The sequence below is a fragment of the Macaca mulatta genome, chromosome 19 (genome assembly GCF_049350105.2).
Source record: "Macaca mulatta isolate MMU2019108-1 chromosome 19, T2T-MMU8v2.0, whole genome shotgun sequence".
Taxonomy (NCBI): Eukaryota; Metazoa; Chordata; class Mammalia; order Primates; family Cercopithecidae; genus Macaca; species Macaca mulatta.
The window spans coordinates 20,455,642-20,480,127 of NC_133424.1; the positions used below are offsets into that span (position 1 = coordinate 20,455,642).

Here is a 24,486-nt window from a genome sequence, read left to right on the forward strand (position 1 = left end):
CTCGGCCTCCCAAAGTGCTGGGATTACAGGCTTGAGCCACCGCGCCCGGCCTATTTATTTATTTTTAATTTAAAAATTATTATTTCAGGCTGGGCGTGGTGGCTCACGCCTATAATCCCAGCACTTTGGGAGACCGAGGCAGGTGGATCACGAGGTCAGCAGATCGAGACCATCCTGGCTAACACAGTGAAACCCCGTCTCTGCTAAAAATTCAAAAAATTAGCTGGGCGTGGTGGCAGGCGCCTGTGGTCCCAGCTGCTGGGGAGGCTGAGGCAGGAGAATGGCGTGAACCCGGGAGGCGGAGTTTGCAGGTAGATGAGATAGCGCCACTGCACTGCAGCCTGGGCAACAGAGCGAGACTCAGTCTCAAAGAAAAAAAAAATTATTATTTCAGTTTCTAGTGTAGGGCAATTCAAAAATATCAGTTTTTTAATTGGATAATTGTGGTAGTTTATGTTTTGAGGGATTAAATCACTTCATCTAAGCTGTTAAATTTTATGTGTATGGAGTTGTTCCTATTGAAGTTCCAACCCTCATTGGGACTGGGTGTGGAAATAGAGCTTTCTAAGAGGCAATTAAAGTTAAATAAGGTCATGAGAGTAAGGCCATAATCCAGTATGACTATCCTCATAAGAAGAGATAGAGGCTGGGCACTGTGGCTCACGCCTGTAATCCCAGCACTTTGGGAGGCCAAGGGAGGTGGATCACTTGAGGCCAGAAGTTTGAGACCAGCCTGGCCAACATGGTGAAAGCTTGCCTCTACTAAGAAAAAAAAAATTAGCTGGGGTTGGTGCTGCACACCTGTAATCCCACACCTGTACTCAGGTCACTGAGGCAAGAGAATCACTTGCACCTGGGAGGCGGAGGTTGCAGTGATCCAAGTTTGCACCACTGCACTCAAACCTGGGTGACAGAGCAAGACTGTCTCAAGAAGAAAAAAAGAGAAGGGACAAAGAGACATTAATTATAATATATTATTATATATAATAATGTATATTTATATAATTATATATTTAACACTGAAGATTATAAATGTAGTCTCAATTTAGAATAAATTAACAAAAGATTTGTTTTTGAAAAAAGCAAATGTATAAAATTAATGGGTAACAGATGCCATTAGCTGCTAAAAAATAGTATGACTAAATTCAGTAAATATCTAGCCATGCAAATAACAGCCCAATTAAATGAAGACCCGAATAGGTGCATGTGGAAAGCATTGCTGTGCAGTGTTTTCTCAGCATTTTCTTCTGCCTTTTTACAGAGATACCAATTTCCCCTGGGTGACTCAGGGTGCATACTGGGAACTGAGAATGCTGTGTTCTGAGTGATTACTGAAAACATGGTTAATAACTTCTTCCATATCATAATAAAATGTTAAAAATCTTACTCTGCCTCAGAAAAGCTTTCAGTAAAAGATTATCGGCCGGGCGCGGTGGCTCAAGCCTGTAATCCCAGCACTTTGGGAGGCCGAGACGGGCGGATCACGAGGTCAGGAGATCGAGACCATCCTGGCTAACACGGTGAAACCCCGTCTCTACTAAAAAATACAAAAAACTAGCCGGGCGCGGTGGCGGGCGCCTGTAGTCCCAACTACTCGGGAGGCTGAGGCAGGAGAATGGCGTGAACCCGGGAGGCGGAGCTTGCAGTGAGCTGAGATCCGGCCACTGCACTCCAGCCTGGGCGGCAGAGCGAGACTCCGTCTCAAAAAAAAAAAAAAAAAAAAAAAAAAAAAAAAAAAAAGATTATCTATAGTACTCAATTTGGGTTCATGGAAAATTTCAATATTCCAGAAAATGCAGGCACTTAAATGTCAATGAAATCCCATAAAACATATTTGAATAAGATAAAGTCTTCTTAGCTAATAATTTTATATTACCCATAAATTTAGAAAAAAATAGAAAACCGGCCAGGCGCGGTGGCTCAAGCCTGTAATCCCAGCACTTTGGGAGGCCGAGACGGGCGGATCACGAGGTCAGGAGATCGAGACCATCCTGGCTAACACGGTGAAACCCCGTCTCTACTAAAAAATACAAAAAACTAGCCGGGCGAGGTGGCGGGCGCCTGTAGTCCCAGCTACTCGGGAGGCTGAGGCAGGAGAATGGCGTAAACCTGGGAGGCGGAGCTTGCAGTGAGCTGAGATCCGGCCACTGCACCCCAGCCTGGGCGGCAGAGCAAGACTCCGTCTCAAAAAAAAAAAAAAAAAAAAAAAAAAAAAAAAAAAAAAAGAAAAAAATAGAAAACCAGGGCTTTAAGCCAAATAACAGCGTTGACACATGAGTAGCACCCAAACAAGTACTCTTCATGATCGATGTTAAAGTAGCAATAGCACCACGTGCTTTCCTGGGAGTTGCTGACCTGTTTTCCACTGATATAAAGTGGAGAAGCCATTAAAATAGCAAAGGAGAGTGATATAAATTAAATACTTATATGAAATAAAATCTTAAATAAAACATAGCATTTGATGTTGTACAACTATAGGTGAGACTATTAGTGTGATGTCATATTTTTACTTATATTGACAAAATGACAATTCGCAATATTCTTATTTAGAATAATTTTTTTTTAAATTTTATTTTAATTTTATTTATTTATTTATTTTTTTTGAGACGGAGTCTCACGCTGTTGCCCAGGCTGGAGTGCAGTGGCGCGATCTCGGCTCACTGCAAGCTCCGCCTCCTGGGTTCACGCCATTCTCCTGCCTCAGCCTCCTGAGTAGCTAGGACTACAGGCGCCCGGCACCGCGCCCGGCTAATTTTTTGTATTTTTAGTAGAGACGGGGTTTCACTGTGGTCTCGATCTCCTGACCTTGTGATCCGCCCGCCTCGGCCTCCCAAAGTGCTGGGATTACAGGCTTGAGCCACCGCGCCCGGCCTATTTTATTTTTTTTAAGACGGAGTCTCGCTCTGTCGCCCAGGCTGGGGTGCAGCGGCCGGATCTCAGCTCACTGCAAGCTCCACCTCCCGGGTTTATGCCATTCTCCTGCCTCAGCCTCCCGAGTAGCTGGGACTACAGGCGCCCACCACCTCGCCCGGCTAGTTTTTTGTATTTTTTAGTAGAGACGGGGTTTCACCGTGTTAGCCAGGATGGTCTCGATCTCCTGACCTCGTGATCCGCCCGTCTCGGCCTCCCAAAGTGCTGGGATTACAGGCTTGAGCCACCGCGCCCGGCCTAATTTTTTTTTTTTTTAGACAGAGTCTTGCTCTTGTTGCCCAGGCTGGTGAGCAGTGGCATGATCTCAGCTCACTGCAACCTCCGCCTCCTGGGTTCAAGTGATTCTCCTGCCTCAGCCTCCTGAGTAGCTGGGATTACAGGTGCCCACCACCACGCCTGGCTAATTTTTGTATTTTTAGTAAAGACGGGGTTTTGCCATGTTGGCCAGGCTAGCCTTGAACTCCTGACCTTGTGATCTACCCGCCCTGGCCTCCTAAAGTGCTGGGATTACAGGCGTGAGGCACCACACCCAGCCAGAATAAGATTTCTTTTCTGCTGTATATTTGCTACCCTTTGATCAAACATTATGGGAGCCCAATAGAAATCAACAAAATGAATATTTGACCACAAGCATTATTGATGCATATGCTTGTTTTTCTTAAAATCTATTAGTTTTTTATGAAAGATTTATACTTTTTTTCCAGTTTATTGTTTATTGCTGAGAAGTAGCTGTCCTTCCAGAAAACTGCTATCCTCAGCTGTACACATTGACTAATAGTCGATGGAAGTGAAGTGGATAAAAAGCAAATGTGTCCTCTCTGTATCTTTTTTCATCCATTGCCTGAAGAACAGGAGGATGCAGACAATGAAAGAAAATATAATCCCTGAAAGATCATGAAGAAGCTCTCTTAATCAGACAAAAAAACCTCATAGGGGATTCTTTTTTTCCATTATTGTACTCTCTGCTTCTATGAGTTTAAATTTTTTTTACACTTTACATAGAAATCAGATTATGTGGGCCAAATATGGTGGCTCACGCTTGTAATCCCAGCACTTTGAGAGACCGAGGTGGGTGGATCACTTGAGGTAAGGAGTTTGAGACCAGCCTGGCCAACATGGCTAAAACTTGTCTCCACTAAAAATATAAAAATTAGCGGGGTGTGGTGGCACGTGCCCATAATCCCAGGTACTGGGAAGGCTGAGGCAGGAGAATCACTTGAACTCTGGAGCGGAGGTTGCAGTGAGCCGAGATGATGCCACTGCACTCCAGCCTGGTCAACAAGAGCGAAACCCCATCTCAACAAAACAAAACAAAACAAAAAAGGATGATTTTTTAAATTTTTTTCTGTGCTGGGTTATTTTACTTAGCATAATATCTTTCAGGTTCATTAATGTTCTTGCAAATAACAAGACTTTCTTATTTTTAGGGGCTGAAAAGCAGTTCATTGTGTACATATACCACATCTTCTTTCTCCATTCACCTATTGATGGACACTGAGGTTGATTCCATACTTTAGCTATTGTGAGTAATCCACTTCCTTCCTTCTATTTGTGTTTTTTTTGTTTTGTTTTGTTTTTATTTTGTTTTGTTTGAGATGGAGTCTCATTCTGTCACCCAAGCTGGAGTATAGTGGCACTATCTTGGCTCACTGCAACCTTTGCCTCCCAGGTTCAAGAAATTCTCATGCCTCAGCCTCCCAAGTAGCCGAGATTACAGGTGTGTACCACCGCACCAGGCTAATTGTTGTATTTTTAGTAGAGGCAGGGTTTCACATGTTGGCCAGGCTGTCTTTCATTTGTTTGTATATTTCTTTCTTCCTTTCCTTCCTTATTTCTAGAAGAATTTTAATTTTGAAATACAAGTTATGACTGTTAAAATCCTTCATTTCTCTGTCTTTTTTTGAGATGGAGTCTTGCTCTGTAACCCAGGCTGGAGTGCAGTAATGTGATGTTGGCTCACTGCAACCTCCACCTCCTGCATCCCAGTTCAAGAAATCCTCCTGCCTCAGCTTCCCAAGTAGCTGGGATTACAGGCACATGCCACCATGCCCAGCTAATTTTTTAGTAGACGTGGGGTTTCACCATGTTGGCCAGGCTGGTCTTGAACTCCTGACCTCGTGATCTGCCTGCCTTGGACTCACAAAGTGCTGGGATTATAGGCATGAGCCTATAATGATTTTATTTTTTTTATTTTTATTTTTATTTTTTTTTGAGACGGAGTCTCGCTCTGTCGCCGGGGCTGGAGCGCAGTGGCCGGATCTCAGCTCACTGCAAGCTCCGCCTCCCGGGTTTACGCCATTCTCCTGCCTCAGCCTCCTGTGTAGCTGGGACTACAGGCGCCCGCCACCTCGCCCGGCTAGTTTTTTGTATTTTTTTAGTAGAGACGGGGTTTCACCGTGTTCGCCAGGATGGTCTCGATCTCCTGACCTCGTGATCCGCCCGTCTCGGCCTCCCAAAGTGCTGGGATTACAGGCTTGAGCCACCGCGCCCGGCCTATAATGTTTTTAAAAAAATTTGTAGTGGCCATTATAATGGGCATTAGGTTATTTGGTTTGTCATTGTGTTTTTTTTCTTTCTCCACAAATTAGTAATTTTGTGTGTCCTTTCAAATGCATTTTCCCATTTGTGTTTTTTTGATGAAAACTTTATCCATTTCTAAATTGAGTTGATTCAACTTTACTGTTTAAAGAGTTGTTTATATATTTTGAATATTAACTCCTTTAACATATAATATACAAATGTTTTCACCTATTTTCTAAGGGATGTTGTCACTCTTGAATTTTTTTTGATGTGCAGAAATTTTGAAGTCTCGTGTAGTTAAACTTTTATTTGTTGCTCATGCATTTAATGTCATATCTAAGAAAATAATGCCAAGACCGATGTCATGCCTTTTTCTTGTATTTTTCCTAAACAATGTGTTAGTTTTTTTTATGTCTTTGTATTTTATTTAAAATATGTTTTGTATCATTCAAGGAAATAATGCAACTTTATTTTATCGGTGTTGATACTGTAGCTTTTAACTGTTGGTTGTATTCACATCTTTGAACAATGAAATTTTTTACCCCTGAGCAAGAATATGATGAAGACTGTATTTTATATTCACATATTTTTGAATTTGCCAGTTTGACTTTTGCTTTTAATTCCTAGTTTTATTCAGTTTTTGTTAGAAAACACACAGCGTATAATTTTAGTCTTTTAAAATGATTTGTTGTTGTTTTGAGACAAGATCTTACCATCACCCAGGCTGGAGTGCAGTAGCATAATTTGGCTCACTGTAGCCTTGGCCTCCTGGGCTCAAGTGATCCTTTCACGTCAGTTTCCTGAGTAGCTAGAACTACAGACATGCACTACCATACAGCCTCCGCCTCCTGGGTTCAAGCGATTCTCCTGCCTCAGCCTCCGGAGTAGCTGGGACTACAGGTGTGCACCAGCACGTCCGGCTAATTTTTTGTATTTTTAGTAGAGATGGGGTTTCACCGTGCTGGCCAGGCTGGTCTTTAACTCCCGACCTCAAGTAGTCTGCCCACTTTGGCCTCCCAAAGTGCTGGGATTACAGGCGTAAGCCAACACACCTGTCCCTAAATGATTTCTTTCTATCTCCTATAACAGTTTGAAATTACTTAAATGTTGTTTCAAATTGAAAAATTAAGAAGAATATAGATATAAATAAAATATAAATAGTTTAAAAATTACAGGAGATTACAAATTAAAAATGTAAATCTCGAGAGGTCAGAAATGACAAATTTTGTTTATTTACAAGGTTTTATTTATTCATTTTTGGAGACTGCAGTCTCACTTCGTCTCCCAGGCTTGAGTGCAGTGGTGCCATCTCGGCTCACGGCAACCTCTGCCTCCCGGGTTCAAGCGATTCTCCTGCCTCAGCCTCCTGAGTAGCTGGGACCACAGGTGCATGCCACCACGCCCGGCTAATTTTTTGTATTTTTAGTAGAGACAGGGTTTGACGGTGTTAGCCAGGATGGTCTCGATCTCCTGACCCAGTGATCTGCCCGCCTCAGCCTCCCAAAGTACTGGGTTTACAGGCCTCAGTCACCGCACCCGGCTTTACAAGGTCTTATTAAAATTAGCTTTAGTATTGATAATACACTATTACCAAAGTAAAAGTTGATTTTCTCTTGAACAAACATTTCATGTATTATTAATATGACAGCAAAGTACTTCTATTCACCTTTTGAATACATTCAAAAAGAGAGAGAATACGAGATAGAATTTTCCCATGCTCTGGTATAGGATGCTCAGCTCAGGGAGGAAGCCCTGTTTGAAAAGGCTGCAGCTAGGCCGGGCTCGGTGGCTCACGCCTGTAATCCCAGCCCTTTGGGAGGCCGAGGCTGGCGGATCACCCGAGAACGGGAGCTCAAGACCAGCCCGACCAACATGGAGAAACCCCGTCTCTACCAAAAGTACAAAACATTAGACAGAGGTGGTGGCACATGCCTGTAATCCCAGCTACATGGGAGGCTGAGGAAGAATTGCTTGAACCCGGGAGGTGGAGGTTGCGGTGAGCCAACATCGTGCCATTGCACTCTAGCCTGGGCAATAAGAGCTAAACTCCGGCCGGGCGCGGTGGCTCAAGCCTGTAATCCCAGCACTTTGGGAGGCCGAGACGGGCGGATCACGAGGTCAGGAGATCGAGACCATCCTGGCTAACACCGTGAAACCCCGTCTCTACTAAAAATACAAAAAACTAGCCGGGCGAGGTGGCGGGCGCCTGTAGTCCCAGCTACTCCGGAGGCTGAGGCAGGAGAATGGCGTGAACCCGGGAGGCGGAGCTTGCAGTGAGCTGAGATCCGGCCACTGCACTCCAGCCCGGGCTACAGAGCAAGACTCCGTCTCAAAAAAAAAAAAAAAAAAAAAAAAAAAAAAAAGAGCTAAACTCCGTCTCAGGGGGGAAAAGAAAGAACGAAAGAAAGAAAAGGCTGCAGCCTAGGCTGCCACTCTTTCTTCACTCAGCCCAGTATGTGATCACATCTTCTGTCACTCAGCGACTGAGGGGGCGGGGCCTTAAGCATTATCCAATCAGGGACGCTGGGCTGGAAACCGTCCAATCAGGAACGCAGCTGGAACGAACAGAATGGTTTATGGGGGCCTTTGTTTCTCGCTGCAGCGGGAGCTCCAGGTTTATCTTGGGATGTGTGTCCTGTACTTATAGGACCCAGCCTCTGTGGCCGTGTAACCTGCAAGTATTGAGAGAGCCACAGCTAAACCCCGGGACCCCCTGGAAGCCTAGAAATGGTGAGTGCCGGGTCCAACCTCCGGAGAGAGGGGAGGGGCTGGTTGAAACCCGTGGGAAGTGGCTCTGGCGGGACTCTGCCTCCTCACAGTCAGCTCCACAATCTCCCGCCCGAGTTCTCCCTGCCCAGCTCGGCCTCAGTCTCCTTCAGCCATAAGATGGCGGCTGCGGTAACAGCCGGGGCCCTGTCTCTTCCCTGCACAGTGACTGCGTCCTGGCCTGGAGCCCTCTTTCAGCAGCTCTGCACCCGCAGCACCGCGTCTCTCCCAGATCGTGCAAGCACCACGGGAGGGTTGTCAGGGGAGAATCCTGACTCGGGGTGCGGGTTCATGAATGGGAAGAGTTTTGGTCCGTGGGGTTGTTAGAAACAAGCGCTCGGTGCCGCAAAACAAAACAAAACAAAAAACCACCCAGCACTTAGAAAATTTCACAAGAAGGCATATTTACTTCTGAAGAAGGGTGCTGCTCGCGTCTATCTTGATCGCAAGAGCACACTGAAGAAAGGAAGGTTTTTTTGTTTTTTGGTTTTCTTTTTTTTTTTTTTTTTTTTGAGACGGAGTCTCGCTCTGCCGCCCAGGCTGGAGTGCAGTGGCCGGATCTCAGCTCACTGCAAGCTCCGCCTCCCGGGTTCACACCATTCTCCTGCCTCAGCCTCCCGAGTAGCTGGGACTACAGGCGCCCGCCACCGCGCCCGGCTAGTTTTTTGTATTTTTAGTAGAGACGGGGTTTCACCGTGTTCGCCAGGATGGTCTCGATCTCCTGACCTCGTGATCCGCCCGTCTCGGCCTCCCAAAGTGCTGGGATTACAGGCTTGAGCCACCGCGCCCGGCCTGGTTTTCTTTTTTGAAACGGAGATTTGCTCTTGTTGCCCAGGCTGAAGTGCAATGGGGCGCAATCTCGGCTCACTGCAACCTCTGTCTCCCGGGTTCAAGTGAATCTCCTGCCTCAGCCTCCCGAGTTGCTGGAGTTACAGGCATGCGTCACCACGCCCGGCTGATTTTGTATTTTTAGTAGAGATGGGGTTTCACCATGTTGGTCAGGCTGGTTTTGAACTCCCGAACTCAGTTGATCCGCCCGCCTCGGCCTCCTAGTTAGAAAGGGGTTTTTAACCCTAACGCCGTTATTGTCTTTGTGTCTTTCCCCCGGTGGCCCGGGTCTGACCTCACAATCTAGGCTGACCTGATAGGCTACTTTCCAAATAAGGAAGGGGTGCGGGTCGCAGATTGGAACTGGCGGTTTGGGTTGCTTACAGAGCGGGTGTCTAGGTACAAGGAGGTACAAAAAAGTTGGTCCTAAGAACAAGGAACAAGAAAGGCCTTTGGAGAGGAGTCTATTATATCTGTCAGGGTTCACAGTTTCTCTTTTCTCCTATTAAAAATTGATGGGGCCGGGCGTGGTAGCTCACGCCTGTAATCACAGCACTTCAGGAGGTCGAGGCGGATGGATCGGCGGATGGATCACGTGAGGTCAGGAGTTGAAGACCAGCGTGGCCAAAATGGGGAAACCCCATCTCTACTAAAAGTACAAAAATTAGCTGGGTGTGATGGCGAATGTCTGTCGTCCCAGCTACTCGAAAGGCAGAGATGATGGAATCGCTTGAACCCGGGAGGCGGAGGTTGCAGTGAGCTCACATCACGCCACTGCACTCCAGCCTGGGCGACAGAGCAATTATGTCTGAAAAAAAAAAAAGTGTGAGAGTCACTGCAAAACTATGAAATAATTTAGTCAAAGAGTGATTCAAGAATTGTAGAGCACCCAGCTATAGTTTGTAGTTTGTGGTCCATGGAGGGGCTTGAAGAAAAGACATTTATAAAATGCTTGATGGCCGGGTGCATGGCTGGCCTTCCCAGCACTTTGGGAGGCTGAGGCGGGAGGATCACGAGGTCAGGAGTTCAAGACCAGCCTGACCAACATGGTGAAACCCTGTCTCTACTAAATATACAAAAATCAGCCGGTCTTGGTGACAACGCGCCTGTAATCCCAGCTACTGGCAAGGCTGAAGCAGGAGAATGGCTTGAACCTGGGAGGCGGAGGTTGCAGTGAGCCGAGATGGCGCCACTGCACTCCAGCCTGGGCAACAGAGACTCTGTCTCAGACAAAAAATAAAATAAAACAAAATGCATGATGAAGAAAACAAATTCAATAATTGCTTAGGTATAGTTACATAGTTCCTTAATTTGTACAATCAAGGTGGAAATTTCCTGGTTATGTAATCAGAGCTTAATTGGCAGTTTATAGTTGTTTAAGCCTGAAGTTTTTTCCCCTAATGTAGTAATTTACAAAAAAATGCACGTGAGTTTAGATTTTTGTTTTAGAAGTAGGAATCTGGGGACTAGAGCCTCCTCAGTCTAATTGCTTGCCACTTAGTTATTTTCACACCCCACAGGGGACTGATTGTCCCTGGCATTTTTCACATGTGTCCCAAGCAGGGCCTCAAGTGTACCCCATGTTCCTCAATCATTTTTTTAAAAAGCATTGCCTAACAATATTGAAAAGATTTTCTGTTAGTAAATATTTCCAATGTGAAGAGGGCACAGACTAATCCCCTGACACTGTATTGTAAAAAATATCTGTGCCTCTTTTTCTTTTATTTTTCCAGAGAACTTACCAGAATGTTTTTGGGTCAAGATTTCCCTTTTGAAGCCGGGCGCAGTGGCTCACGCCTGTAATCCCAGCACTTTGGGAGGCTGAGGTGGGCGGATCACGAGGTTAGAAGATGGAGACCACCTTGGATAACACAGTGTAATCTCGTCTCTAGTAAAAATACAAATACTTAACTGGGCGTGGTGGCACGCGCCTGTGGTCCCAGCTACTCAAGAGGCTAGAGTAGGAGAATCGCTTGAACCCGTGAGGTGGAGGAGGTTGCAGTGAGCCGAGATCGTGCCACTCCACTTAGGCTGTTTTAGTACTTTCTGGGGATAAACCAAGATACCCACCATGGCTATGTCTGCTAGAGTGTCTAGTGACTATTAGCTCTTTGGTCATTTTCTCCCATAGGACCACCTTAAGTATGGAGTGTAACCTCTCAAGGGAGCAGGTGGCAGCTTTGGGGCTGAAAGGCATCTCCCTGGATTCTCTTGGCGGGGACAGAAAAATAGTGAAAAAAAAAAATAGTGAAAAGTTCCTGAAAAAACACTCCAAAAGACAAAAAAATTGACCGCAGTGAGATGGTGTAAAAACTTACAAAGTAAAATGCACCTGGTGCACTCACTGGGGCATAGCGCAGTGTCTCCTGGGAGGGTGGTTATTCAGCATGTAACGGAGCAGGATGGGGTGGGTGATTGGATCTGTACCTTGAAAAGATTTCAATCCGTCCAATGAGGTACGCAGCTGGAGCGAACAGAATGCTGTCTGGAGGCCTTTGTTTCTCGCTGCAGCGGGAGCTCCAGGTTTATCTTCTGTGTTTTGTGTCCTTTGCTTATAGAGACCCAGCCTCTGTGGCCGTGTGACCTGCAAGTATTTTTTTTTTTTTTTTTTTTTGAGACGGAGTCTTGCTCTGTCACCCAGGCTGGAGTGCAGTGGCCGGATTTCAGCTCACTGCAAGCTCCTCCTCTCGGGTTCACGCCATTCTCCTGCCTCAGCCTCCGGAGTAGCTGGGACTACAGGTACCCGCCACTTCGCCCGGCTAGTTTTTTGTATTTTTTAGTAGAGACGGGGTTTCACGGTATTAGCCAGGATGGTCTCGATCTCCTGACCTCATGATCCGCCCGTCTCGGCCTCCCAAAGTGCTGGGATTACAGGCTTGAGCCACCGCGCCCGGCCGACCTGCAAGTATTGAGAGAGCCACAGCTAAACCTTATTTTGGCCTCACTATTTTTATTTTATTTTATTTTATTTTATTTATTTATTTTATTTTATTTTATTTTTATTTATTTATTTATTTTTTTTTTTGAGACAGTCTCACTGTGTTGCACAGGCTGGAATGCAGTGGCTTGATCCCAGCTCACTACAGCCTCCACCTCCTGGGTTCAGGTGATTCTCATGCCTCAGCCTCCCGAGTAGCTAGGACTACAGGTGCGCACCACTGCACCCGGCTAGTTTTTGTATTGTTAGTAGAGATGGACTAGACTGGTCTCCAACTTCTGGTCTTAAGTGATCTGCTGGCCTTGGCCTCCCAAAATGCTGGGATTACAGGTGTGAGCCACTGCACCCAGCTGACATCAGTTTTTAAGTGTAATTTGCATTTTATTATTAGGGCTTGGAAAGTAAGAAAATATTTATAAAGAACATAAAAGAGATGAGTTTCAAAAAATAAATATATTTTTTTTTTTTTTTTTTTTTGAGACGGAGTCTCGCTCTGCCGCCCAGGCTGGAGTGCAGTGGCCGGATCTCAGCTCACTGCAAGCTCCGCCTCCCGGGTTCACGCCATTCTCCTGCCTCAGCCTCCCCAGTAGTTGGGACTACAGGCGCCCGCCACTGCGCCCGGCTAGTTTTTTGTATTTTTTAGTAGAGACGGGGTTTCACCGTGTTAGCCAGGATGGTCTCGATCTCCTGACCTCGTGATCCGCCCGTCTTGGCCTCCCAAAGTGCTGGGATTACAGGCTTGAGCCACTGCGCCCGGCCTAAAAAATAAATATCTAATCACATATTCCATTTGTTAATAATTCTCATTTACCTTTTTATTTCTCAGAGTGAATTTGGGAATTTTCTCAGGTGTATATATATATATATATTTTTTTTTTTTTTTTTGAGACGGAGTCTTGCTCTGTCGCCCAGGCTGTAGTGCAGTGGCCGGATCTCAGCTCACTGCAAGCTCCGCCTCCCGGGTTCACGCCATTCTCCTGCCTCAGCCTCCCGAGGAGCTGGGACTACAGGCGCCCGCCACCTCGCCCGGCTAGTTTTTTGTATTTTTAGTAGAGACGGGGTTTCACCGTGTTAGCCAGGATGGTCTCGATCTCCTGACCTCGTGATCCGCCCGTCTCGGCCTCCCAAAGTGCTGGGATTACAGGCTTGAGCCACCGCGCCCGGCCCTCAGGTGTATTTTTTATGGCTGAGTGACTTCAAACAGAATTCCAAGCCTTAGCTTTAAGAATGCTAGCTACCAAGGAAAGAAATAGGGAAAATCTCTCTTCCATTTTGGCTGTAGACAATATATTTCCACAGGAAAATCTGGTAGATAATTGATGAGTTACATAGATTCATCAAAATATCAGTTTCTCCTTTTGCAGGGTAAATTTGTGACAGTGAATATCTCTGTTCTATATCCTGTTGTCTTGATTTCTGAGTTTAATGCTAAATTATATGTGATGAAATGTGGTACCTTTTTTTTTTTTTTTTTTTTTTTTAATGGACTCTTGCTCTGTCACCCACGATGGAGGGCAATGGTGCAATCTTGGCTCACTGCAACCTCTGCCTCCTGGGTTCAAGCCATTGTCCTGCCTTTGCCTCCCAAATAGCTGGTATTACAGGTGCATGCCCCCACACCTGGCTACTTTTTGTATTTTTAGTAGAGACGGGGTTTCACCATGTTGCCCAGACTGGTCTCGAGCTCCTGACCTCAGGTGATCTGTCTGAGTCAGCCTCCCAAAGTGCTGGGATTACAGGCGTAAGCCACCACGCCCGGCCGAAATGTGGTACCTTCTACAAGTGTTCCCATATGACTAATTTTTAATTACATTATTTTTTAATGGAAATAAAGAAGTAGATATATTTGCTTTTCTTATGAAAGTATAAAATGCAAGCACCTTAGGTGCAATGGCTCACGCCTATAATCCCAGCACTTTGGGGAGCTGAAGCGGCTGGATCAGTTGAGGTCAGGAGTTTGAGACCAGCCTGCCCAACATGGTGAAACCCCATCTCTACTAAAAATACAAAAATTAGCCCGTTTGGTGGCACATGCCAGCAGTCCCAGCTACTTGGGAGGCTGAGGCAGGAGAATCGCTTGAACTGGGGAGGTGGAGGTTGCAGTGAGCTGAGATCATGCCATAGCACTGCAGCCTGGGAGATAGAGCAAGACTCCATCTCAAAAAAAAAAAAAAAAAAAAAAAAAAAAAAGCACCTTAAAATTTCCTTCCTTTATGTAAACACTGTGAATGAGTAATTTCACTGGGTTTTTCAAACACTTAATTTTTGCAAGCCATTTTTCCAAGTGAATAACTCTGACATGGAAATTAAAGCTTGAACCTGGTGACTCCTAGGTTATAATTAGACTGCGACTGGCCTAATTATAAGATCTTTATGGCTTGCAAAAACCATATGGTATGCAGAAAAGGGCTTTCTTTCCTAGGGAGAAGCAAATAAGATTAGAAAGGAGGTGGGAGGGGAATGAGAGGGTGAAAAAGTCAAATTATAGAAAAGAGAAGGCCTTACCCTGAAATCAGCATGTTCTTAGGAGGGACATAAAATGCTTTTGTATGTTGACTCAGACTGAGGGTCAGGAGCCTAAACTTAAAGTTTGATATAAGAAATATTTTATTGGGCCGGGCGCGGTGGCTCAAGCCTGTAATCCCAGCACTTTGGGAGGCCGAGACAGGTGGATCACAAGGTCAGGAGATCGAGACCATCCTGGCTAACACAGTGAAACCCCGTCTCTACTAAAAAATACAAAAAACTAGCCGGGCGAGCTGGCGGGCGCCTGTGGTCCCAGCTACTCGGGAGGCTGAGGCAGGAGAATGGCGTGAACCCGGGAGGCGGAGCTTGCAGTGAGCTGAGATCAGGCCACTGCACTCCAGCCTGGGCGACAGAGCAAGACTCCGTCTCAAAAAAAAAAAAAAAAAAATATTTTATTTTAAGCTGGGTGCGGTGGCTCACGCCTGTAATCCCAACATTTTGAGAGGCCGAAGCAGGCAGATCACCCGAGGTCAGGAGCTCGAGACCAGCTTGGCCAACATGGTCAAAGTCTGTCTGCACTGAAAATACAAAAAGTATTGGGAGGATGAGGTGGGCGAATCACCTGAGGTTGGGAGTTCAAGACTAGCCTCACCAACATGGAGAAACTCTGTCTCTACTTAAAATCCAAAAAATTAGCCAGGCGTGGTAGGGCATGCCTGTAATCCCAGCTATGGGACGGTGAGGCAGGAGAATTGTTTGAACCTGGGAGGCAGAGGTTGCAGTGAGCCAAGTTCGTGTCATTGCACTTCAGCCTCGGCAACAAGAGCAAAACTCTGTCTCAAAAAAAACCCCAAAATAACAAAAATTAGCCTGGCATGGTGGTGGGCACCTGTAATCCTAGCTACTTAGGAGACTGAGGCAGGAGAATTGCTTGAACCCAGGAGGTGGAGGTTGCAGTAAGCCAAGATTGCACCACTGCACTCCAGCCTGGGCAACAGAGCGAGACTCTGGCTAAAATGAAAAAAAAAAAAGAAAAAGATTTTATTTTAACCACTGAAGACAAATTCAGCTGATTTTTTTTTAATGGGAAAAAGGAGAAAATGTGCAGAGTGTGTGTCTGGCTGTGTGATAGGAAAGAAAGACAGCACCATCTAAGTCATAATGGGAAGGGTGTTTCTTTCCATAAACTGTTCCTGGAGTACACAAAACTTGGAGAATTTTATTAATCATAAATGTTTTTCAGTATTATCTATGTGTTTTATCTTTCCCCATCTCTTTTCTTTGTTCTATGCATTTCTTCCATTTGGCTTTTCCTGGTCTGTATCTTATAGATGAAGCCAGTAAACATAACCACAGTGTTTTGCTGAGTTCTGTGAGTAGCTCTACCAAATTACTGAACTTCAGGGAGGTTATGGGAGTTCCCAGTTTTTAAATAGTAGCTCAGAAGCATAAATGGGCCCATGGGGTTTGTGACTGGCATCTGCAGTGAGGACAATGTTGTGGGACCCAGCCCTGAATCAGGGTCTGTGCTGACTCTGGGTGGTGTCAGAATTCAAATGTTAGACAATTGTTGTTGTTGGAGAATTGTTTGATGTTCAGCAAACTACAGATTTGGTGCCAGAAAAAATGTATCACTGAGGCCTGGCCTGGAATAAAACTCTGGGTGTCTGGGAAAGGGAGCCTCTGTACACAGGCTATCACACTGCCCATTGTCCTGTGATTCTAATTCTTCTCCCAGGGTGACAAAGACTGCAAACTTAGAGGAAAGGAGCTCTGATGACAGACCCACTTTTCCTGCAGCTGCCACCACAGGATTCCCACCCACTCACAAACACACACACTAGACATTGACGTGTCCACACTCCTCCCAGGACTAGGCACCACCCTCAGGAACTTCCCCACGGCATTTTTGATCCTGGTGTTTCTTACCAAGAACCCACAGTGTCTACAATTCTCCTGGTATTTCCCCACCCCCAGACACTGAATCTGCAGCAGCAACCGTTTTTCTCCACCAACCTAGGATTTGGACCACCTATTCATAATCTCATCTGTCTGTATGCACACAGAAATAAATCAGAGTACAGCCCCACCTGGGTCACTATCTGTAGCAAAGATCAGTCCTTTCACCTACATTGCACTGTCTCCCCCCCAGAGATTTTCTTTTTCTTTTAGCTTTTATTTTTGGTTCAGGATACACATGTGGGTTTGTTATACAGCAAAAATTATGTCATGGGGGTTTGGTGTGCAGATTATTTTGTCACTCAGATACTAAGCATAGCATCAAAGAGGTATGTTCTCTGATCCTCTTGGTCCTCCCACTGTCCACCCTCAACTAGGCCTTAGTGTCTGTTGTTCCCTTTTTTGTGTTTGTGTATTCATATTATTTAGCTCTTACTTGTAAATAATATGCATTTGGTTTTCTGTTTCTGCATTAGTTTTCTGAAATAATGGTCTGCAGCTTTATTGATGTTATTGCAAAGGACATGATCATTTATTTTTTAATGGCCACAGACTATTCCATGATGTTTATGTACCATATTTTGTTTTTACTAAATATTTTATTTTATTTTATTTTATTTTAATTTTTGGAGACAGGGTGTCACTGATTGCCCAGGCTAGAGTGCTGTCATGTGATATGGCCCTATTTAGCCTGAACCTCCCAGGCTCAAGCAATTCTTTCCTACCTCATCCTTTCAAGTAGCTGGATCTACACGCCTGCATTACCACGCCTGGCCAATTTTTCTCTTTGTATTTTCTGTGGAGAGGGGATTTTGCCATGTTGCCCAGGTTGGTCTTAAACTTCTAAGATCAGGCAAGCCACCTGTCTCATCCTCCCAAAGTGCTGGGATTACAGGCATGAGCCACCACATCTGACCAAAGCATATTTTCTTTATCCAGTCTCCCATTGATAGGGCCTGTCCATGTCTTTGCTATTGTGAATAGTGCTGCAATGAACATACATATGAATGTATCTTTATACTACAGTAATTTATATTTCTTTGGGTATATACCCAGTTACGAAGTAGAGTATAAGCATTCCCTTTTCTCTGCAACCTTGCCAGCATCTGTTATTTTTTGACTTTTTAAAAATAGCCATTCTGACTGGTGTGAGGTGGTATCTCATTGTGGTTTCTCTTTTAATTTCTCTAATCATTAGTGATGAGCATTTTTTTCCCATATGCTTGCTAGCCACATGTATATGTTCTTTTGAAAAGCATCTGTTCATGTTTTTTTTTGGCCTACTTTTTAATGAGTTTTTTTTTTTCTTGTAAACTTGTCTAAGTTCTTAATAAATTCTGGATATTAGATCTCTGTCAGAGGCAAAGTTTGCAGATTTTTTTTTTTTATTCTGTAGGTTGTCTGTTTACTCTGTTGATAGTTTCCTTTGCTGTGAAGAAGCTCTTTAGTTTAAATAGGTCCCGTTTGTCAATTTTTGCTTTCGGTACAATTGCTTTCGGTAGCTTCATTATGAAGTTTTTGCCAGTTTCTATGTCTAGACTGGTATTTCCTAGGTTATCTTGCAAGGTTTCTTACAATTTCAAGTTTTTCATTTAAGTCTTTAATTTATCTTGAGTTGATTTTTGTATATGGTGTAATGAAGGGGTCCAGTTTCAGTCTTCTACATAGTGCTAGAGAGTTATTCCAGCACCATTTATTAAATGGAGAAATCCTCCCACATTTCTCTTGTTAGCTTTGGCAAAAATCTGATGATGGTAGGAGGGTGGCATTATTTCTGGGCTCTCTAGTCTGTTGCACTGGTCTTGTGCACTCATGGATTTTTTAGAACATCTTTCTCTCTTCTGCTTTTTCCCCCATAAACATTTTTTCAAGTACATACAGTGTGCAAAATTCTGATGTCCAAGAGTTCAAAAACTCTTTAAAAAGTTCCAAAAAGGGCCGGGCGCGGTGGCTCAAGCCTGTAATCCCAGTACTTTGGGAGGCCGAGACGGGCGGATCACGAGGTCAGGAGATCGAGACCATCCTGGCTAACACGGTGAAACCCCGTCTCTACTACAAAATACAAAAAAAAAAACTAGCCGGGCGAGGTGGCGGGCGCCTGTAGTCCCAGCTACTCGGGAGGCTGAGGCAGGAGAATGGCGTGAACCCGGGAGGCGGAGCTTGCAGTGAGCTGAGATCCGGCCACTGCACTCCAGCCTGGGCGACAGAGCGAGACTCCGTCTCAAAAAAAAAAAAAAAAAAAAAAAAAAGTTCCAAAAAGGGGGTTGGGGGGCTAGGGAAGGGACAGCATTAGGAGAAATACCTAGTGTAAATGATGGGTTGATGGGTGCAGCAAATCTCCATGGCGCATATATACCCATGTAATAAACCTGTACGTTATGCACATGTACCCCAGAAATTAAAGTATAATAAATAATAAAGAGCTTCAAAAATATTTTGATATTCTTTCTTTTCTTAAGGAATTTAGGTTATATATAGATTTTTCTCTGCTTTTTTGAAATATATGTAAATCATATTAACATTTAAATAAACCTTTAGTCATTTTTTCAGGTCCAGATTATCTTTATGTAGTACTTCAGAATTATTGCTTTGTTTTTGTTTCTGAAGTTTATGTTTTTCATTTTTAGTCCTTTAAATTAGACACAGATTTATTTAGATAAAAGTCCATTTTAAGAGAACACAGAAGCTTAGCACAAAGATAGGATTAAATTTAGCAATACAGAATGATAAAGACTAAAAGATACTAAGTTTCTTTGACAGAAACCTGATTATCCAAGGTAATTATCTGATATTTGCAGGCTGAAGTACTTATACTGCACAAGCAAGAACAGTTCAGTGCATAAACTAAACAGTGGAGTCTGTAGTTGTATCTTGCTTTCTATTTATTACTTCAGAACAATTAGCATAGTTATGTATAGGGTTTGTAGGCAATATACATTACACTTTTTTTGTTTGTTTGTTTGTTTTTTGAGGCGGAGTTTTACTCTTGTTGTCCAGGATGGAGTGCAATGGTGTGATCTTGGCTCAGGCAAACTGCCTCCCAGGTCCAAGCAATTTTCCTGTCTCAGCCTCCCAAGTGGCTGGGATTACAGGGATGCGCCACCAGGCCCAGCTCATTTTGTATACAGACGTGAGCCACTATGCCTGGCCTTTTTTTTTTTTTTTTTTTTTTTAAAAACAGAGTCTCACTCTGTTGCCCAGGCTGGAGTGCAGTGGTGTAATCTCGGCTCACTGCAATCACTGCCTTCTGGGTTCAAGTAATTCTCTTGCCTCAGCCTCCTGAGTGACTGGGGTTACAGGCGTGCACCACTATGCCCAGCTACTTTTCTGTATTTTTAGTAGAGGCAGGATTTCGCCATGTTGGTCAGACTGGTCTCAAACTCCTGACCTCAGGTGATCCACCCACCTCAGCCTCCCAAAGTGCTGGTATTGCTGGCGTGACCCAAAAACAGTATTTTCTACAATAGTATGAATATAAAGCCACAATGCTTACTTTGAATGGTTCACTTAAATGGTTATTTTAATATTGTTATTTATACTTTTGAAATATAAAGTGTTTTAACTGAAGTATAGTTGCAGTTTTTAAAAATGCTACATAACTTGACAGGTGCAATGGCTCACGCCTGTAATTCCAACACTTTGAGATGAGAGGCTGAGGCAGGTTAATTACCTGAGGTCAGGAGTTCGACACCAGCCTGGCCAACATGGTGTAACCCCATCTCTACTAAAAATAAAAAAATTAGCTGGGTATGGTGGCATGCGCCTGTAATCCCAGCTACTCGGCAGGCCGAGGCAGGAGAATCACTCATTCCTGGGAGGTGGAGGTTGCAGTGAGCTGGGATCGCACCATTTCACTCCAGCCTGGGTAACGGAATGAGACTGTGTCTCCAAAAACAAAACAAAACAAAAAAGCTACATATATTATGTCTAGTTCATTAAAATTATTCATACTTAGATATTTATATCTAATATCCACAGAAAATTTACTACCAAATTGTTAAGAGTAGATAACAGTCTGATATGTTTATTACTTTACAGGAATAATTATGAGTAAACACAATTTTCTTATCTTTTATTTCACTAAATTGGAATGCTGCTATTACAGGAAAAATAAAGACAGGTGATATGGCCACCAAAAACCATAATAGCTCTTCAGTTAGCTATGTTGCAAGTTGCAATATATTCCACTATATGAACACAGTCAGATTCTATTTCTTTATCTTTAAGTGTTGTTTGAAGTTGTCAGATGTATTTCAATGTAGAACCCCCATTCAATGGCTAGGAGATGAGAGAGCAGCAGAGATGGAAAAAAACTTAATAAAATTATTCTGAAACTCTGCCCCCTTTCTTCATAATGCTTATGTTTCTCATGCTGGGAGTACCTGTGCACTTTGGGTGTTTATAGAGAAATTGCTTTTAGGGGAACATTTTCTGGCTCATTTGATCAATCTTAACCTGAGCTTTTTTTTTTAAAGATCTTTTTAACATTTTTCTCTCAAAATAATCTTGCTCAGATGGAGATCTGTTTTTCTCTCCAATACTTTGGGTGTCTGTTTCAGAAGCCCTATTAGCATCCCATGGTGTCTGAATTAGGTGGGCTGTCACAGTGAGAACTTTTGGAGCTATTTCTATCTGGGCTCATGCTGGAAATTCAGCAGTATTTTCTTCATGTCACCATTACAAGTAGAAACTGTGGCTGAAACACTGCTCACATTCTCATGATTGTGAAGGTGCAATTCTACCCACGCGGCCTGCAGGCTCTCCTCCTGCAGCTCAGGCCTCACTCTGTGATGTGACACTAGAGTTCTGGTTTGGCAAATGGGGTTCACATAAACTGTGAACTGTGCTCTGATCTGTGTCTCAGTGGCAGCTGGTAGAGGTCAAGAGAGGACACTAGCAACCAGGAGAATGCAAGCAGGAGTGTCGTAGCCCAGTGCCAGGGAGCACTGAGCCACTACTCTAAAATGTAAATAGCCAAAAAGATAGAATGCTAGCAGAGTGAAATCCTGCCTTCAGCAGGCACCTGGCTTCAAGCTGCTAAATACATCCTGTTGTGAAGATGGGAAAAGTTTATTTGTCATTGAATATAAGCAATTAGCATACACAGATGACCTCTTCAATCTCCAGGTGAATTTCCAGCACTATGTATGACATGGTGCTGGAAATTCTACTTGTGGACTAATTGTGGTGATCATCTTTCTGTCTTTGCAGCCTCTTAAGCAGATTGACAATGATGCATGTCACATTCACATTTAAATGTGTAATAAAAATGTTTTCTTTCTTTTGTCTTATTGTGAAGATTTTCTGGGGCTAGATAAAATTTTTCTTTTAATTATTGTTTGCAAACACTGTCTAGAATTACCAGACATGATACAAACACATAAAGTGCCAACCAGAATTTACTCTAGAGGGGACTTTCCCTCTCAGGCTTCCAGTCAACTCACAGTTGTGCAGCAAAGTGCATGCTGTCCCCCAAATAGGCAGAAAAAATTGTGTCTCTTCCTATTTGGCATCTATAGTCCTCTACAGTCACTTCAAGAGAGGCTAGACTACATTTCTATGAACTCTACTGGGCTGTGATCAATTGTTTTCTCTCTCTCAGAATGACTCTTGTATCTTCAGACCTGAAACTGATTCAGAGACCATGGAGCTCACAGACCAAATCAGAGTAACATGTGTGCATTGAGTAGACATGTAGACATGAGAATGTCCACTTTCCCCTTTCTCTTCTTGCTAAAATGCTTACAGATGTGCAGGTAACACCTGCTGCTACTGCAGCCATTCAGGTCCTACATCTGCAGCTCCACATTTTGAATCCAAGTTTTCGAGATTTGGGAAATAAAAAACTTTTATCTGACAAATGCAAGTTCTTTTGGTTATCAAACTCAGATGTTAAAAAGAAAGTGCGGTTATGTCTTTCTCCCCCTTTGAACTATGTATTCATCTCTTGAAACTGTTCACTATTGTCACAAGTAGCTATAAATTAAGCTAACAGTGCCACGTTGGACACTATATCCCATAGCTTAAACCATAATGACATATAGGTAAATATATATAATCAGTGTTATTTCTGTAAATAAATAAAAATTTCTGACAACTTTGTATCACCCCACTGTGTCCCTGTTTTCTTGTCTTTACCAATCCTCTTGTAACTGCTACTAATCAAAGTGTAGATTCCAGGCAACTTGAATCTTTGCTCCCAGGTTATAATCCTTAAGCTCGATGCAAATAAACTGTCTACTTATATTCATGTTGTATCAGCTTTTTTTTCTTTGATGGAGACTTATCATTTAGAATGTGCTAGAGCAGCCTCTATGAGGAGATCTCTCCTTTGATTGTACTCCACTTGCTGTAATACCAGAAGATGCAGAGCCAGGTGGATCCTACCCAGAATCTGCAGATAAGGTCTGGCCTCTCCCTGGGATTTACAAAAAAAGGGCCGGACTTTTGATTGAGAATATACAGAAAACAAACAAAAGACATTTTCTGCATTGTGAGATGTCAACCTAGACAGCTTACAGCCTCCATTTGGGAGTGTGGCTCTGTGAGATTTTTCACATCTTGTTCATTGACCTGCTACAGTTATGTGAGAGGCCCCAGGAGGAAATGATGGCAGAATCTTTAAGTGTAAATAAGCATCTTAGGAGTGAGAGATCAAGGCCACAAAGTATCCAGAGCCATGACCGCAACTACATTTACCTGTAAAATGTGATACTGGAGCAGAGTATTTTTGTTCTTTCTCTTACCCAAGAGCTAGCAAATCAGAATGGGTGATCCAGGTTCTGGAGCTCCACCAGTGCAGTTCTATTTTTTATTTAGAGTCAGTCTGAGTCTCTCCAGCCTGGCTTATCATTGGGCCATCAATCCAGGGTCACTGGGAGTTCTCTCACAATGATCTAGGTGTCTTTGAGGTATTTGAGGATGTCCAGAGCAGAATTGTGTCAGGCTGAGAAGTGTGGTTAATTGTGCTTCTGTCTCAGTGTAAGATAAATGAGTCATCCTGTGTTTGTTCATCCCCTCATACAAGAGGTGTCTTTGGTTGGTACCCAGATGAGAGTTTCTCCAGTTTCCGGTGCTTGAATGGTAAACAAGGATGAGATCTGGAGACCTAAATAGATAACGTACTTCCTTACATTTCATATAACCGTAAAAAAAGGAATGAAGCAGTCATGGTTCCTACAATCCAGAAACTTTTAGTGTAGCTTAGCCACTGGATAAATAATGGCATTATGCATCATATGGTTGGTACAATAAATAGATATGTCCAAAATCTTGGGCTTCATTTAGGCCACTTTTTTTATATTGCTGTGACTTCTGATGTTTACACCTGTAAGGATATTCATGAACAGAAGAATTGTTATTATAATTAATTTTTGTTTTTTGAGATGGAGTCTTGCTCTGTTGCCCAGGATGGAGTGGAATGGTGCGAGCTCAGCTAACTGAAAGTTCTGCCTCCCGGGTTCAAGCGATATTCCTGCCTCAGCCTCTAGAGTGTCTGGGATTAACAGGTGCCCACCACTACACCCGGCTAGTTTTTTGTATTTTTAGTAGAGACAGGGTTTCAACATGATGGCCAGGCTGGTCTTTAACTCCTAACCTGAGGGGGTCTGCCCGCCTTGGCCTCCCAAAGTGCTGGGATTACAGGTGTGAGCCACCGTGCCCAGCCACATATTTATTTTCGAATAAAATTACCCTAGAAAGGCCTGATGAAGTGCCTCACACCTGTAATTTTAGCACTTTGGGAGGCTGAAGCAGGCGGATCACAAGGTCAGGCATTCCAAACCAGCCTGGCCATTACAGTGAAACTCTGTCTCTACTAAAAATACAAAAATTAGCTAGGCATGGTGGCACGCACCTGTAGTTTCAGCTACTCGGGAGGATGAGTCAAAAGAATAGCTTGAACCCGGGAGGCGGAGGTTGCAGTGAGCTGAGATCATGCCAGGGCACTCCAGCCTGGGCGACAGAGCAAGATTCTGTCTCCAAAAAAAGAAAATAAAAATTACCCTAGAAAACTTCGGGAATTTGTTTAAATTCCATAGTAGTATATAGTATAAAGTTGACAGGGCGGTGGCTAGAAA

The 24,486-nt window shown here is 43.8% G+C and overlaps 1 protein-coding gene and 1 long non-coding RNA gene across 5 annotated transcripts in view; both read left to right on the top strand.

Moving 5' to 3' along the window:
- The first annotated feature begins 8,033 nt into the window (after window positions 1-8,033).
- ZNF253 (zinc finger protein 253) overlaps window positions 8,034-24,486 on the top strand; it is a 41,820-nt gene continuing 25,367 nt past the window's right edge. For all 4 annotated transcript variants that reach the window (XR_013409294.1, XR_013409295.1, XM_015123417.3 and 1 more), the window contains exon 1: window positions 8,034-8,181. Coding sequence is in view for 1 of the 4 variants with exons in the window: in XM_015123417.3 (XP_014978903.3) it covers window positions 8,179-8,181 (3 nt within the window). In the remaining 3 variants the exon portion in view is untranslated. The remainder of the gene's footprint in view (window positions 8,182-24,486) is intronic.
- LOC144336888 (uncharacterized) lies at window positions 17,297-22,657 on the top strand. Its single transcript, XR_013409310.1, has 3 exons — window positions 17,297-18,333; window positions 18,659-19,771; window positions 20,084-22,657. It is a non-coding gene; the product is annotated as an uncharacterized LOC144336888 (long non-coding RNA).